Source organism: Notolepis coatsorum (genome assembly GCF_963971535.1).
Source record: "Notolepis coatsorum genome assembly, chromosome: 20".
NCBI lineage: Eukaryota > Metazoa > Chordata > Actinopteri > Aulopiformes > Paralepididae > Notolepis > Notolepis coatsorum.
This window is the reverse complement of record NC_140184.1, coordinates 70,307,682-70,326,392: the sequence shown is the minus strand read 5'-3', so window position 1 is coordinate 70,326,392 and position 18,711 is coordinate 70,307,682. Positions and strand designations below refer to the sequence as shown.

Here is an 18,711-nt window from a genome sequence, read left to right as displayed (position 1 = left end):
ATCGGTAGATAGAGAGAGAGAGAGAGAGAGAGGTAGCGGTAGATAGAGAGAGAGAGAGAGCGAGAGAGAGAGAGGTAGCGGTAGAGAGAGAGAGAGAGAGAGAGAGAGAGAGAGAGAGAGAGAGAGAGAGAGCGAGAGAGAGAGAGAGGTAGCGGTAGAGAGAGAGAGAGCGAGAGAGAGAGAGAGAGAGAGGTAGCAGTAGATGGAGAGAGACGGAGAGAGACAGAGAGGCTATGCTCGGAGCATTTTAGTAATGTTACATTTTCAACAAGATTGCTGCTATTTAAACACTTGGTGGAAACGGGGTAACGTTAACCTTATGTCGACTGTAGTATTGTATGACCTCGACATAACGTTTACACGTTAACGTTACTCCGTTTCCATGCAGTATTTATAACTGTGGCCAGCTAAGCTAAGGGAGCTAACTTTAGCTGGTAGCTGTAACGTTACAACGAAGCAGCTGTTGATATTATGCGCCATCACAGGGCTGTACGCTAAGCTTTTTCACTAGGGGCACACTTGCCCCTAAATGAGAAATTTAGGGGCAAAGAATATTTTTTAGGGGCAAATTTTTAAATAACTATTTTACCATTATAGTAGGGCTGGCCGATATGGCCTCTAAATGATATTGCGATATTTTTTGGCCATATCACGATTAGGGGTGGGACGATACATCGATCCAGATCGATACATCGATGTAATTATCAACAATCGAATCGGATCGATGCAATGTAATAAGATCGATTCATATCGATACTCTTATTTTGAAAATCCTGTAGCGAGTCTCATATCCGCCCAAGAACAACAGCAGTAGCACCGTGTGTGTAGACGTTACAGCATAGCATTCTCCCTTTCTGTGTGTGTGTGTGCGCGCGTCTTTGGAAAGACCAGATGAGGTCAGAGGAGTTTGATGTTTAAATGTTATTTAAACATAAACAATATAATACATAATAAATGTAGGCCTATACATGATCATGCAACATCAACAAATTGTTGTAGGAACGGTTTGGGAGAGGGAGGTAGGGAGGGGTTTTAGGTTGAGTTTTGAGTTCCAAAAAATGGAGCTTAAAGTTTAAAGCTCAATATATCAAAACGTGGCACTTTACAGTGAACAGGATGTCTATTTGTATTAAAAACAATAGATTGATTTTCCTTTAAATGTCTGGAAGAGCTCAAAAATACAAATGTCAAATGATATTTTCGTTACCTTTTTTTAGTTGATCTAAATGTTACTGATTGTGTTAAATGGGCATATGATATCATCTCATATCGATTGCAGGCACCTGAATCTAATCTAATCGTATTGTATCGTGAGAGACTTTGTGATATCGGCAAATATCGTATCGTTGTCCAAAGAATCGATATCGTATCGTATCATGATGAAATTGGTGATTCCCACCCCTAATCACGATACACAATATATATCGCAATATTTTGACATTTCCTAAAGCACTTAAAATGCTTGATTTAACCCTTTGATGCATACAGTCACGCCAATATGATGATTATAATAAGTCCCTGCAACATATGTTTGCATTATTAAACCATGAAGATGCTTTAAAAAATAATTTAATGAAAATGTACTAAGAGTAGTCTACTGACACACTAATAAAAAAAATTATTTACATCTAAGACTATTTATATAAAAACTCTTGGGTGCCCTTTTTTTGCACAGTACTGTGTTTTCTATCCACTTTAGCCAAACACACACACACACACACACACACACATATATATATATATATATATATACTACTGTGAGAAAATAATAATTACACACAAAGGGATAATGGCTTATAGCAGACTTAATGATTTTAGAATATTTCAGATAATGAAATTAAATGTTTATCATCAACTATCCAGTTAGTATTTATACTGTCTGTAACGTTTGGCTACTTTAAATCATTGAATGTAGAGAGAGAGCGAGAGAGAGAGAGGGGGCGAGAACGCACAAGAGAGCCAGCCCCCCCCCCCCCCCCCCGGGTTTTGTTCTAGGTTCGCGTTTTGATCGTCTAAGCTGCCGTAGGTGATGACGTCACACTCGAATGTAAACAGGAAGAGTCAAACACGGAGATGGAAAGTGGATGATATACAGAAACGAATAACTAATAAATATGAAGTTATGTTTAAACTTCTGTTGTCAAGCGTTGTCACTTGTCAATATAACCCACCCCCTTTCCTCACTTTTCCACCGTCCCTGCTTCACTCGGGACCACCAGCTAACGTTAGCCTAAAGCTCCGCCGTCCCTGCTTCACTCGGGACCACCAGCTAACGTTAGCCCATTGCTCGTGTCAATTAAATTGCATGTTATTAAATGTCCGCGCTGGTCTGTCTAATGAAATTACAACCGCAACATTATGTCGCCTGTACAGCCCTGGTTGTAGGCTAATGTTAGTGTAGTGAAATGCGAATGAAGGGGTGAAATCACTATTCGCAAGCTTGCGAGTAGATATAATTTTTCATTCGCACCGGCCAAATTAGGGGGCAATTTGCGACGATCTCGTCGCAGCGTACAGGCCTGCATCAGTAGACAACGTATCATGTATTAAACTAGAGTTAATGGTTTAATGCTTCAGTCACAGTGACGTTGAAAGAGCAGCTGTCACGAACCTCTTTCATTTCTTTATGGAGATCGGCGCTGGCACTGCTATAACCGCTTGCAAATAGCATTGGGGCATTTGTAGCTTGTCCTTCGTTGTTTACTTGAAACCCGAAGTACCTCCAAACAGCACTTCTGCTGCTTTCTTTATCCACAAGCACAAGTTGCGGAGGCTCTGCATTTACCATCTTCAGATAAAATGTTTGTTTACTAACTGAAGAAGACGGCTCTCTGTGACTCTGTGAGGGGGAGGGCTGGACTCGGAGGAGCCGGGGGGGCAAGCACGCTGAGCGCTCTGAACAGCGCGTCAACAACTTGCGGTAGAACACTCGCCAGCTGGTGGTACCGATACTGCAGAAAGTATCGGTACTTCGGGAAATGAGTATCGAAGCCTTTTTAAATATTCAGTATCGATATGTATCGATACTTCGATATTTTTGACAACACTAATGCCTACTAAACGTGAATAGTTGACTGGGTAATTTTGTTTAAACAGTAACGATAGCTAGATAGCTAACGTTAGCGCAGGTCGAATGCACTACAGACTCGAGCAGAGGAGCCGCACCTCTTTGTTTACAAACTCTACACGGGGGCGGGCGGGGCTAGGGAGGAGGAGCAGTTTGCAGGTCCTGTGCGTCTGAGACAAGCGAGTGAGATATCCACTTGATCAGTTTCCGCGATCGGCGAATATGACTCATTATCGGAATTCCCCGATCGCATATTTATACTGATTATCGGCCGATAACGATCGGTGGCCGATCGATCGGGGCATCCCTACTACACACATATCATAATGTTTACAGCAAACTGTAGTTGATCACCTGGTATGTTTTATTAACGTAGAATAATTCATATAAGAAAAACGATAGGTAAGATCGTAATTACAATTGCGTGTAGACTCGCCCAGTGCGCCCACTGCGCGAAGCCTCCTAAATAACTTTTTCCAGTTTGCACATATCTATTATCTATGACTAATTCGATCTATTTTTAGGGGCAAATGCGATTGAAATAGTCGCGCTGTGGTTACATGACGTCATTGCTATTTTAGAGCTGCCCTACCGGTTACACGGTATAGTCAAAATCCATACCGTAGAGCAAATTCATACCGTTTATACCGTATACTGTTTATACCGTCCACCCCTACTATGGGGGGTGAACCTCCCTGGATTTTTTTCTTGACATTTTAAAGTTAAATGCATCAATCTGGTGCACTTTGAGAGCAAAATAAAGAGGCTAGATCTATGATGAACTTTGTGCTCAAAACACAAAATCGACTAGACTAGTGCTTCCCAATCCTCTCCTCGAAGCACCCCAGCCGTTCAATGTATTTGTTAAATTCCACCACCAGCACACCTGATTCAACTTAACTAGCCCTTTATTAGTTGAATCAAGGTGTGCTGGTGGTGGAATTTAACAAATAAATGGAACGGCTGGGGTGCCTCGAGGAGAGGTTTGGGAACCACTGGACTAGAGCATACATTTGAGCCATCAAAGAAATGAAGCAAAAGTGGTTACCTGTGTTGAACTGGTTTATTTTTTAGAAAATAAAAAAATATAGTGGATTACTATTACGACTACTACCACTGCCAATACTACTGATACATCCCTATTGGCAAACTTTATATATATTTTTTTAATGTACAGTCTAGGTAATTAATGGGAAACCCTGACAGTGGGACAGTATATGTCTATCTGTCAGTGGAGGTTTCTCTATGACAACACGTGAAACACAAATTCACTCATAATTCATAATAATTATTAATTTACATATACCTATATATATATAAAAAAAAAAAAAAACTATATATATATATATTTTTTTAAATTATTATTATTATTATTTTTTTATTATAAATGTTTTCCTCTGTAAAAAAATGCCAGTGATTTTTTTTTTCTTCAAAAATGGCCAAAATGTACAGCTCTGAGCAGGCCTGCACTGCAGTATTGCCTGCAGTAATTATTCGTGAAGAAAACTTCACAGGTGTGACCCATTGTTAAATAAATAATAAATAACAGCGAATCAAAATAGGCTATTAACTTCATCTAAGCACGGTCTGTGCAGTTAAACTCTTGCCATTGAATGGAGGATTGATTGATTGACAGCCCTTGACATCCAATACACGGAGGTTGAATATGATTGGCAGCCTTGCAAATCCAATCAGAGATTTCTGCATTGCAAAGTCAAAATGGGTCCAGCTGCATGTGAGGAGGATAGGTTTAGCTCGGGCCAATCTCAAGTTTCTCAAGTTTCTTTATTAGTTGTCATACAGAAGTACAGAATACTTTTATACAAAATGTAACATAAAGAAGCATTTTGTATAAAAGTATTCTGTACTTCTGTATGACAAATAATAAAGAAACTTGAGAAACTTGAGATTGGCCCGAGCTAAACCTATCCTCCTCACATGCAGCTGGACCCATTTTGACTATGTGAAAGTTGAGACTATGAGAAAGTTGTTGTTTAGTAGTTAGTAAGCTGTACAGCTATAACAAGTCAGGCTAAATTAAACTTTGCACCAACATTAGGACCGAAGTATAAACCAGCAACTGAGCAACATGAAGAAGTGGATTTATGCATCTGGATCAGAAAAAACGTAAGTAGGCTACAGTGCTTGTATGCTAACAGTAGCTAGGCAGCTTAGCCTACATCACAATGATAATCACCAAGCTAACTTACTGTACACACTGTAGGGCTGGGCAATTAATCGAAACAGAATCGCGATATCGATTCATAGACCTATGCAATCTAATTTCTAAGTTATGACTATTTTCTTTTATTAAAAAAAACGTTTTTTTTTTTTTTTTTTTTTTTATTATTTTATCTGGGTTGAACATGATTTGTGGAACTCCCTCTGGTGTTGTGGTCGTGGTATTCACTGACCTTTGGGAAGTATTTCGACATGCACATGGGTATCTTAGTGGTGTAGTGTATCTTGTAGACCAGGCCCATTGCAAGTTGCTGTACTCTGTCGTCTACTCTAAGCCATCCTAGGTTATCAAAGTGGACAGGGGTGAGGTGGGTTTTAGGAGTAAGGTCAAGCAGTAGTCTGACCAGTTTGTTTTGTGATGTTTGTAATCTTGTTTTTAGTGCCTTTGAGGTGCTTTGGTACCATGAGGTGCAAGCATAGTCGTAGTACCCTTGAATGAGTGCTCCTGTTAGAGTCTTCAAGGTATTCTTGTTTACCAGAGAGGAGATCCGGTACAGGAATCTAGTTCGTTGGTTGACTTAGTTTTATTACATTGGATCCCATTTTGTCACAGGAAAGATTTGCCTCTATAGGATGGAACCCAGGTAGGTAATTTCATCTTTCCTTTTAAGATAAGATAAGATATTCCTTTATTGATCCCCTTGGGGAAATTCAGGCATCATAGCAGCATGGGGGAAGGGGGGGGGGTACAGGTAGTGAAAACAACACAAGCAGTGTAAACAAATAGGTCAATATAATTTACTATCTAACTAACTGAAATATACATTATTCATTATTCACAGTATCCACATAAGGTGCAGTATGCATAAGGTAGTGTTATTGTCCTACTTGGGTTCCTATTAGTTCTAGGTCGATGTCTGGCAGCAGTCGCTGCCCACTGTTGTGGAGCCTGATGGCCACTGGTATGAAGGACTGTCCGAGGCGGTTAGTTGAGTGTCGGGGGGGTATGAGTATGTGGCTTCCTTGTCACCTTCACCTAATTATGTTTTGATCTGGTCAGGTGCGCTGTCACCTAAAATGTTTTGATCTGATCAGGTGCGCTGTCACCTAATATGTTTTGATCTGGTCAGGTGCGCTGTCACCTAATATGATTTCATCTGGTCAGGTGCGCTGTCACCTAATATGTTTTCATCTGGTCAAGTCCGCTGTCACCTAATGTTAATATGTTTTCATCTGTGTCCACTGACACACAGTGGGGGATGTTTTAAAAATATTATTTAATATATAATATAATATAATAATTTGTGCTTCACCTAAAAATTTGGTCAGCAGCCTCCACTGCTATCTGTAATAGGATAACATAACATAATTGTAAGTTCATGCACAGAAAGACAGAATGTATCTTACCCAGGTCCGTTTAAGTAGTCGTTTTTTATTCAGTCATCACACACAATACAATATGCATCATTCAACGGTCTTTGATTTGGCAGTGACTGAAAAGGTACAGGCTGAAGCATAATGCTTATAATACATGCCTGTCCTATATTCTAAAAAAATTAAGACTCTAAAACAGATTACATTTTCTTTTTTATATAACTAAGAATTATTTACATTTGTATCCTTAAAAAATAGCTATACAAACAATTTTTTTAAGATTCACCCTAAATCATCTCCCAGATGCCATCATTGTAAGACTTGGATAGGGTCAATTATCCATGTTTTTTGGAATGCAGAAAACGAAAACGTTTTTGGAAAGAGGTTTATGACTTTACTACTAAAGTCTTGGAAATTCCGTTTGACTTTACACCTATACGTTTATCTCTTTGGTACTGAATTAGACGAGACATTAGATCCCGTATCTGTGAAGAGAATTGGGATAATATCATATCCTGCTCAACTGGAACAAACAAAGACCTCCAACAATTGACCTCTTAAAGATTCTCCATGACACTTTGCAACTGGAACAGTATATACTTTGAAGAACAAGGAGGATGTCTTTCTTAGAACTTGGGAACCCCTCATGGACCTCTGACTAGCCACCAACCTCAGTGTGTTATGCCTTAATTACTGATACTGAAATGTAATGTGACCATAGTTATCATAAAAAATTATTAAAAAAAAACTCAATAAAAAAGATAATAAGAATAATAAGAAAATATCCTAATATCAAGAAGGTATGATTTTACATCACTGCTGCTATTGTAGTAAAACCAGGGCTTCACATTAATCACACACTCCATTCCTGTAGGTGTCACCATAGCGATGACTTAACACCTGCCTCTTTGTTAGTACGGGCCCCACTAAACCAAGCTGTCTGCACCGTAGTGGACTATTAATTGAACTGATTCCACGTAAACACAAGAAGAATGTAACCTCACCTCTACGCGTTGCATATGCCGCTTATTAATATTTAATCTTCCACTGAAGCCTTTCCTCAGACGCTTCTGTGTAAGGGAATGGAATGTCACCACCTGTAATTCCCCTTAAACTCTGAAACTTTCAGTCTTTTTATTTAGTAGGGGTGAGGGAAAAAATCTATACGTAGTAGTATCGCGATACTTTGCGTGGCGATACTGTATCGATACAGGGACGCCAAGTATCGATATTTAATTATTTATTAAAAAATAATAATTATTTTTTTGTATAGGAAGTTGCATTGTTCATTTCAATACCTGTAATAGTACAGTAGTCCACACACTGTGCATTCAATTAAGTTGGAATATGACTAATACAAACAGTTCAGTTTGTCAGGTACCGGTACATGCAACACAGATTACAGTGTTTACATCTGTCTGCTTGAGAAAATACCATGTTCTGCAATAAAAATGATTGAAGTGAGATGAACAGACTGAACTTTATTTTATTAGATAAAACATGTTGACAAAGTTTTACTTTGCAGTTGAAAAAAGGTAATAAATCGCAATATATCGCAATATTAATATCGCAATACTCAGCATATCGCAATATATTTAGTATCGCAATACTATCGTATTGTGACTCAAGTATCGTGATAGTATTGTATCATGAGGCCTCTGGTGATTCCCACCCCTATTATTTAGGCTACCCTGAAAAGGCCAGTTGTTTGGATTCAAACTCAGCATATTTTCAAACTTCCTTGTCCTAATATCTATCAGATAGTGAAACTGTGTTGCTGCTGACGGGGCTTTCCCTGGCATTGCTCTTTTGCAGTTCAGCTTATCATCAAGTGTTTGATTTATGCTCTTGTCGAGATACTTATCGTTTGTTAATTTCAGACACATTTTGGATTGTGTGACTTAGTGGTGAAATTGTTTTGTTCAAACGTGCAGCTGTTTCGCTGTTGGCGGACCGGTCTGAGCCACTGCCTGGGTCACGGGTGCCAAACAACTTATTTTCTGCCATGTTTTCCAGAGGATGCCAGCTCCGATCAGACTGCGGGAGCTGATCCGGACCATCCGGACGGCCCGGACACAGGCAGAGGAGCGAGAGATGATCCAGAAAGAGTGTGCTGCCATCCGGTCGTCCTTCAGAGAGGAAGATAACACATACCGCTGTAGAAATGTGGCCAAGCTGCTCTATATGCACATGCTGGGCTACCCAGCACACTTTGGACAGGTATGTTTGTTTTAACTGCTTCCAGCAATGGCAGTGCTACTCCCAGGGTTCTTACTAGACGTGGAGACAGATGGGTTTTCAATGGATAACACTTTTTATTTACACACACAATGTAAACTTTAATTAATCCCACTGGGGAAATTTGTCCTGTGTTTGACCCATCCTAACTATTTAGGAGCAGTGGGCAGCCACACAGAGCGGCACCCGGGGACCGACTCCGGTTGTAATGCCAGTACCTCGGTCAAGGGCAATGGCAGGATATACCTATCATGCATGTCTTTTTATGGTGTTGGAGGAAACCAGAGTACCCGGAGGAAACTCACACAAACACGGGGAGAACAGGGACAGCTGGGTAGTGTAGAGGTCTAAGCATTCGTCTACCACCGCAGAGACCCAGGTTCACAGTTGGCAGTGTTCATGGGTGGGAAGCCGGTAGGGTAGGGTATGAGTCCTGGTCGTTGCAACAGTGACTTCTACTGGTCAGTCGGGGTGCCTGTTCAGCAGGGAGGGGTTCTGGGTGAGATGGCATGAACCTCAGTTCTTGCAAGACACTTCCTTGTGTGTCCATGTACAGTGACGTGGGAAGGGGGGGGTGCTGCAGCACTCCCTGTTGGCTGGGAGTTGTAACTGCAAGCAACGCCAAAAGATTTACTAAAATTCAATACAAAACTTTTATTTTTTGAGTTACCATTTTAGTGTAAGCAGTCTAAAACATGTTTTTTTTTTTTAAATGGTTGAAATCCACTATTTAATATTTTCTGTGTATCTGACCTGACGCACAATTGCAGTGCACAGACAGTCACACGCACACATCGCCTACTACGTGGTTAATGTTTCAGCACCACGGAGAGCGATTGTTGTTGTGACACACACACACACACACACACAATGCGGGACACGTAGGAGAGGGGGAAAAGTGTATACAGTCTCTCGACAAAAGCGCCGGTGACCGGGATGCTTAACACTTTCAGTGCCCAGCAGGGGGCGCACATTTAGTGCTTGAATGCCCACCATCCACTTCAATGTTAACGTTAATATCGCCTAATCTATGTTTTACATTATGGCTATGCAGGGCTGTACAGTGCGACGAGCTCGTTGCAAATTGCCCCTTTAATTGGCCGTTGCGATTGGTAAATAATATTTCGGGGCGGGCTTGCGAGTAGGGATTTCAAGCCTTGCATTCGCATTTCACTCCTAAATTATCCAAGCCGTGTGATGACGCCACTCACGCGAGCTGAGCACTCGGGTATGAGAGTGGGGAAAATCGATTGAGCACTCTGATAGACTGGCTGACTGTCTGATTTAGCTATGCCTATGAAGAAAAGTAAAGTTAGTATTGCTTCATATTTTCGACGCGTTCCACCTCCTAGTGAGCCGTCGAATGAAAATGTGACCGTCGAGAACATTGAGCCAGCAGTGGCAGTAGCCACCACCGCAGACCTGCCTTTGTACTAGGGTTGGCTGCAGTTCCCTGTTGGTCAGTCTGTGTCTGTTATTCCATCTTCTTCTGCTCTGTTTAACGTTATACACTTCAAATAGTGCAGCATGTTTGAGAGTGCTCCCTTGACTGAGAGGATGGCTAGAACCACGAGAACTTTTATTAAACATTCTATTAAACATTCTGATATTTCCGCGGGTCTCGTGCAGTGGTCTCGTGCCACTGTCAACTAAAGCGAGCACTCGGAAGACACGCACCGTTTGACAGTGATATGCGCACTGACAGTCGGCGCAGTTGACATTTTCCAAGTGGGGGAAAATAAATCCTCTTCGTCCCGACTGTGTCCCGGCCCCGTGGAGGATTTTTCTTCATCCCAAATACATATTTTATTTCCCCCGGGACGACGGGACGGTGTTAGTCTCAAGCCCTGTCGTCGTATACCATTATCGATCCCCAGGTACTGGTTCAAATGTGAACGGTACCCAACCCTAACTGTTCAAAACGAAACGTCCCATTAAACTAAATAGTTCAGATAGCTCCTGATATCAATGTCTTATAACACTGAGTCGATGCGTATTCGAGCTGAGGGCACGCTGAATATAGTCAATAGGGTCCAGCTGCAGCGCCGGAGAATCCTGGCCGTAGCTGGAGGCTACAGTATAGGGTCCAGCTGCAGCTCCGGAGAATCCTGGCCGTAGCTGGAGGCTACTCGAGTACACACAGACAGTGGAGCTGGTTGCATATAGCGAGCATTTTGACTTGTTGCGTGGTGGCGATGTCTCGCAGATAATACAACTACAAGTATGATTATATAATATATATATTTTATTAAAAAAAAATTATATAAAATTTATTTTTATTTATTTTTTAAATAAAAAACAATCGATATAAATAATGGTAAAATTGTTATTTAAAAATGTGCCCCTAAAAAATATTTTTTGCCCCTCAATTTCTCATTTAGGGGCAAGTGTGCCCCTAGTGAAAAAGCTTAGCGTACAGCCCTGCTATGTGTCTAATCTGCCCGTCGCGTATTAATGACTCATTTCCAGTCAACATTGTCGAAGCGGATTGTTTTTTTATCGGTTCATTTCTGTTTTATAGCATTTTGAAAAGCCCTCGTTTTCAAGGGGAAAAAAAGATTCTGTGATAAACGGCCCCTGTACTGTAATATTCTAGAACGTTGTCATTTTTCTGCCTATTTATGAATAGTTTTCAAATAAACGCTAGATTATCGATAGTATAATATGTGTACGTATGCACGCTGGTGCCGCGAGCTGAAAATCGATTCTCTTAGTTCTTGATCGCTCGCACAGTCAAACAGCCTGGGGGACACATAGGGGAAAAGCTTATATCTCCGTGAAAACAGGTCTGATTATCCTAAGACTGGTAAAATAGATTCCTTACCTGAGATCAGATGGTATCCAAATGGATTATTCCAATTCCTGATCGCCATTCCAAAAATCGATCCTTTTATTGATCCAACGCGTATACTGTAAAACACATGACACATGTCTGTTAGTGTCATCTGAATCAGACGGATAAAGCAATGGTTTTATCCAGATTATTTGATTATTGCCACTTCCACTAAATGTGGGACATTGTTCTGTTGATTAGGGATGCGGGACAAACATTCAATTTTCTGGACTGTACCACAAAATGCGGGAAGGGTGGTCACCCTAACAGCTATGATTATTCAGTTTTAATCTATCTATACTCTGCATCTGGTTATACGATCCTGTGTGCGAAACGAAAGTCCAAACGCTAGTTGTTGCTACCCGCTGGTTGCATCTAAATCAACAATAAATCGTCTTCTGATTAGAGAAAAAACTGCTGCATTTCGTGTGTGAACTGTCCACATGTTGGTGTTCAAGTTTGTCTGTTGTAGTGTAAAATATTGATCTTTCAAATGAATGGAAAATCACGAATGATGCGCTTCGCGCATTTAATATGACGTTATTATATTATTTATCTCCGACTCCGACAGCACCCCCAACTCTGACTGACTTCCCGCATCCCTGTCCAGGTACAGCATGCTACTATAAAAAGAGGGCACATAATTAGCTAACCAGTAACACCTGTGCCAATTAAACTAACGCTGGCACTGCTCTTGGGAGCCACACCCACCCATTTCACCCCTACAGCTGAGCCCAAACCAAACCCCCAGCACCACATACCCCCCAGCGCCTGACTTGGGTGCTGATTCACCGTTGGGTGCCAGTGTAGCGTCATGAGTGCTACTCCCAGGTCTTCTCACTCAGCACTGCAGTGACGTAGAGACACTTATTGCGTGCACACACAAAACACTACACAAAACTAAATAATTCCCGTGTACTATAAACTAGGGGTGGGACAAAAAATCAACCACATCGCAATTCTTTGTTGTGACAATTTTGATATTGCCATGCTGCCTCCCAAATCAATATTGAACCTCACTAGATTGCCATGGCAGAATTATATTTGTTCCGTGACCGGTGTAAAGGGTGAAATGCATTAAACGGTGCACGTAGCCCATGTTTACAGATTAGGGGGTGTAACGGTACGCGAATACGTACTGTACCGCCTCAATGTGGTCCTCCGGTACAGTACGCGCTGTGCACCGAACGATTGCAACGGTACGGAACCTTCTTTTGCAGAACTTAAATCCCCCCGGCCCTAATATAATGTGCACATCTAACCGGATGTTGTTTATTCATCCCACGCAGCAGGCAGCTATTAGCCTTAGTATGGCGAGTCAATACTAACTGACAAGCCAGAGCCATGTCATTGTTCAACTTTATTGCAAACTTTATCACGCATTTGAAACGGCATCACCCGAATGTGAATATCACTGGTACACGGAAGAAACGGATCCTAGTGCAAACCCAGCTCCCGTGGCATTCAAGCAGCATCTCGCTATTAATTCAGACCGGGCCAAAGCAATAACAAACGCCATAGGCGTTTTTATAGCAGCAGATCTGCCACCATACTCCGTTGTCGAGAACACTGGGTTTAAGCACATGTTAAAAGTAATATAGCCCCGCTACCAGCGTTTCCGTTAGCCGGTAATTACCGGTATTTGACCGGCAAAATCTGTTGAAGTTCGACATATTTAATCTCTCCGGTCATAATGTCCGGTGAAAATAATTCCCTCAGGGGTGCTCCAGTAGCACACCATGTTACCGCGCTGCGTCGCGGGACTCCGTGCTGCGTCACGGATCTGGTTGACTCCGAGTTCGATTCCCGGACTCGCCGTCATTTGCCGAATGTCTCCCCCTGCTCTCTCTCCCGTTTCACCCTACAACTGTCGGTCATGCTTGACCAGAAAAGCGATAAACGCTAAAAAAAAAAGTAAAAAAAAAAGAAAATAATTCCCTCTAAGCACAATTAGATTATTTGAATTGTATTAAAATAGACTAAAATTAAATAGCCTATGCGATGAACGAAACAATCATTACATTTGTTTCATCGTTGCTTCACCAAGCAGCCGGTCTAATAATGACACCGCTGTGTCAGCGCGAGCTTGCTGCTCCTAGATTTGTGAGAAGCATCCATCTGCAGCCCCACAGAATGCAGTACTCCAATCCAGCCATTGGCAATTCAGCTGTTGGGTGGGCGGCGCTGCTGAGCCCAGACCGGACCGGACCTAAAAACACTGCTGCTCTGTCGGTCTGCAGCTCCATGCTTCACGTAAATCTAACAGCAGCAAGCTCGCGCTGACACAGCGGTGTCATTATTAGACCGGCTGCTTGGTGAAGCAACGATGAAACAAATGTAATGATTGTTTCGTTCATCGCATAGGCTATTTAATTTTAGTCTATTTTAATACAATTCAAATAATCAAATTGTGCTTAGAGGGAATTATTTTCACAGGACATTATGACCAGCACCAAGTCGTTGGGAGGTGGAGTCATCACGCAAACCCACGATAATGTTGCCGTCTCTCTCTGCCAAATTTCTCAGTTCTTCGCTTGATATAATTAATACAAATGTCCAATATAACGGAATTCGTTAGCTCATAAAAATGTGATTATAACAGACTGCTGTTTAATGTCGGGCAGACTGCCCACCGACACCTCAAGTCGGCAGCAGCACGAAGTGTCGAGGGACTTATTTTATTTGGAATATATTAATGACTGTATACGCAAAAGTAGCCTAGTTTTAAGTTAAAATATTATAAATGCCTTGATGATGACATTCTTTATATAGGCCTATCAATTGTTTTTAAGCTCAATAAACTCTGACCGGAATTGATCCCATTTGTCCGGTAGATTGAAATCTACCGGACACTCAGACCTGCAAAAATAAATTCTAACGGAAACCCTGCCCGCTACCTAGTTCCCTCTCCGTATTTCAGCCAGCAAGTCATACCACTAGCTCTGTATAAACTAGCCCCTTTCGTGACTGTGATGCAAGCCCTGGCTGCCCCTGTATTCAAGCATCATGAAAGGGGCTATGTATAAACAAGCACACGCTAGTTGTCCACGACTTATCCTCCAAGGCATCTGCTATATAATAATCTTCAGATTTACTGTTATTAGTAGGTTACAGCAGTAAGCATTAGTTTGCTCAGTAAATTATGGCCAATTCGTTTTTTTTTCTTTTTTTTTAAATATAAAACATACACATAAACATAAACATAACAACAAATTAGACTCACAAGCATTAACAGTAAACATCCAATGAAATCACCATTTGAATCATTATAAATGTAGTTTACGAGATATATACCTAATACTTGTTCATTTTATATTGTTTAACACAGTTAAATAAATAGATAAATGAAAAGCAATAATTTTTTGTATCCCCCCCCCCCCAAGGTACGTACCGAACCGTGGATTTTGTGTACCGTTACACCCCTATTACAGATGCAAGGAAATATTTCTCCCTGTTGTCTATTTTCTAGCCATTCAAATTAGGGATGCACCGATATGAAAATTGGCCACCGATACCGATACCGATTGTTCAACTAACACAATCGGCCGATACCGATACCGATATTTGTATATTTGTATATAAGTATTTGTAATTTTTTTTAATTTATTTATTTTATTTATTAAAAAAAAAAAAAGAAAAAAAAAAAACATTTAATGAAACTACTGTATATTTGTATGCGTATGTTTGTATTTGTAGGCCTCTTTACTTACTTAAAAAAAAGGAAACATCAAGAAATATGTTTATGGTATTAATTCCACCATGCCATGTAGCACTATTTCTCTCCCAGTATCGTCTGGCGGCCTGCAGATGGATACTATTCTCTCAACCAGAGCTCTCAGCCAATGCAATAGAACCATTTTGATTGACAGTCGATTCGGCCAATTACGCCACACCGCTAGCACCCACCTCCTGCTGTTCTTACCACCAATCGGCAAGCGTTTATTCATTTTCTACTTTCGGGCATGCCGCCATTGATCTGCTTGCGACTCGAGAGCACAACAAACTTAACGTAGCTAATACCTTAGCTGCCCGGCCCGCCGACCAGCGCTCCACAGCATGACCAAATGAGACATAATGATTTTACTGCAACAAATGTTATAATAAAACAAAGCCTTTCTATACATTTGTCTGGTTGAAAACTTTATTAACAGATAATATGCTGATGTTATATTGAACGTGTAACACTAACTATATAACGTTATTAACTAACTAGCTACCGTCCCGGGAGCTCACGTTGATGCCTGGATGGTGCTAACTAACTAGCTACCGTACCGGGAGCTCACGTTGATACCTGGATGGTGCTAACTAACTAGCTACCGTACCGGGAGCTCATGTTGATGCCTGGATGGTGCTAACTAACTAGCTACCGTACCGGGAGCTCACGTTGATACCTGGATGGTGCTAGCTAACTAGCTACCGTACCGGGAGCTCACGTTGATACCTGGATGGTGCTAGCTAACTAGCTACCGTCCCGGGAGCTCACGTTGATGCCTGGATGGTGCTAGCTAACTAGCTACCATCCCGGGAGCTCACGTTGATACCTACTAACTGGCTACCGTTCTGTGATTTGTTTACTTCAAGGTTAGGTTAGGTTGAAAGAACGGGGGCCGGGGGCGGCGTTGTGCAGGTTGCGACGCGTTTTGCCTTTTGACGCGACACAAATTGATGGATATTTATCGGCTACTGCCATCGGCAGATTCGAGCTTATCGGCCGATAGGCCGATTGCAGTCAACAAGGCACTTATCGGCCGATACCGATACCCGACCGATACATCGGTGCACCCCTAATTAGGGCTGGGCGATATGGCCTAAATATGATATCACGATATTTTCTGACCTTTCGGCGATACACGATACACATCACGATGTTTTTCTTTTTTACCCCAAACAATTCATTATGAGGCTTACCAAGACAGTATTTGATTTTGCAAGCTAACATTAAAGACAAAATAAAATACCCATGCATTTAGCATTTTTATATTATATATTAGATTTAGATTATTAGATTATATATTGCATATATTTAGCAATGAGATATTATATGATTTAGATATGAAATATGATGAATTGAAAATGGGGGACCCTGATGTAAACAAGACTAAAGTCTTTCTCTGGTCTGCATCCCCTTAACAATTGTATGTATTGAGCTGTACTGTACCCATTCTGCAATATGTTAATAAAGTTTTAAATCAATCAATCAATCAATCAATCAATAGCATTTTAATGAAACTACTGTATATATGTATGTCTCTAAATGTTTTGATGAATTGAAAATGGAGGACCCTTATGTAAAAAAGTCGAAAGTCTTTTTCTGGTCTTCATCCTCCTGTACTGTATTGTACCCATTCTGCAACCCTTTAACAAAGTCTTCACTCATTCATTCTGACGGAAACATATAATTTTGATTGACAGTCGAGTCTGCCAATTACGTCACAGCGCTTGCACCCGCCCTGCTGTTCTTAGCACCAATCGGCAAGCTCCTAGTTTTTTACTTCCTGAATGTCCTGTGGCTGAACAACGTCAACAAAGCTACTAACGTTAGCTCCCCGCGGCCGTCGAGTAGGAGACCAGTGCTCAACAGGATGACTAAATGAGGCATAATGATTTTACTACAACGAATGTTATAATAAAAGCCTTTCCATACATCTGTCTGATTGAAAACTTTATTAACAGACCGCGGAATGGGCAGTAACGTGTGGACAGATTGACGCGACACAATCCTCTTGGGCAAAACATCACGATATCCACGATACGTTGAAAAAGTGTATCGTTAATGAACTGTACCCGATATTTATATAATATCGTCATATCGCCCAGCCCTACCCCTAATTCAAATGCTTGTCACGAGGCAGGGGTAGATCAAGCAAGGGAAGAAAGGTCATATTTGGTGTGTGTGACTCTAGGGGGAAAAGAGAGAGCCAAGTGACTGATGTTTTGGAGATGCAGACATTAACAGCCAAGCCAAGCTAACGTTGCATAAATGTAGCTCGCAAGTCATTTTGGTTTCCTGCAACACATTGGCTTCATCCAGGGCTTCCATTATAATCAGGAATATACACTGGGGGTTACATCTAGACAACCAGCTATGTCTTGTACATAAATTCAAAGCTAATTGTTAGCTTATTATAGCTGCTGGCACTAGCCATCACACACTGACTAGCCCGTGCGCTGTCACTCCATAGCAGAGCCTAGACCTCTCCAGAAGGCTTCAATATCAATGATACTGAAGCATCAGGGAGAGTAAACCTGACTCATGATCTGCTTCGTCTCTGGAAGTAGGTTATTATTTAATGTGTTCTAGTGTTAAAATAAGTTAACAATAATGACAAGAAATTGTAATATTGAATCGCAATACTTATCGGGAAGTGTTGTGGTCGTATCGCATTGAGAGATAAGCATGACTGTCGGCCTTTCAGTCAGCGTGCTCACAACAGGAGGTGTGTGTGTGAGAGATGGAGAGGGCGAGGGAGGGAGAGAGGGAGGGAGAGAGAGAGAGACCCCCCCCCCCCACAGCTGGCACTGCTCCCGTGAGCCACTCCCACCTGTCTCTGCCCTGCATTGGTTTAGTGGTATTTTATGTCCTGTTGAAGACGGGTTCTTTTTTTCTTTTTTCTTAACTGGTGTCTTGTTTTCCAGCTTGAGTGCCTGAAGTTGATTGCGTCGCAGAAGTTCACAGACAAGCGGATAGGATACTTGGGAGCCATGCTGCTGTTGGACGAGAGACAGGACGTCCATCTACTAATGACAAATTGCATCAAGAAGTAAGGAGGGGCCTGAGCCTCGTCATTACACACACACACACACACACACACACACACACACACACACACACACACACACACACACACACACACACACTGATTTCAGTAGTATCTTGTTTGTGATGTGGGTGTGAGAGGAAGAGGCTTGAAGAAGTAGGGACTGATTTCACAGATCCTGTAATCTGTTTCTGCCAAGGATGTTTATCATGAGCTACATGTCCTAGTGTGAGATAAATGTCTTAAAAATATTCTATATT

The 18,711-nt window shown here is 41.4% G+C and overlaps 1 protein-coding gene across 1 annotated transcript in view; it reads left to right on the top strand.

Moving 5' to 3' along the window:
• ap1g1 (adaptor related protein complex 1 subunit gamma 1) overlaps nucleotides 1–18,711 on the top strand; it is a 146,564-nt gene that overhangs the window by 30,067 nt on the left and 97,786 nt on the right. The window contains exons 2-3 of the mRNA XM_084337690.1: nucleotides 8,639–8,842; nucleotides 18,330–18,454. Coding sequence (XP_084193816.1) covers nucleotides 8,642–8,842; nucleotides 18,330–18,454 — 326 coding nt within the window. The 5' untranslated portion in view covers nucleotides 8,639–8,641. The remainder of the gene's footprint in view (nucleotides 1–8,638; nucleotides 8,843–18,329; nucleotides 18,455–18,711) is intronic.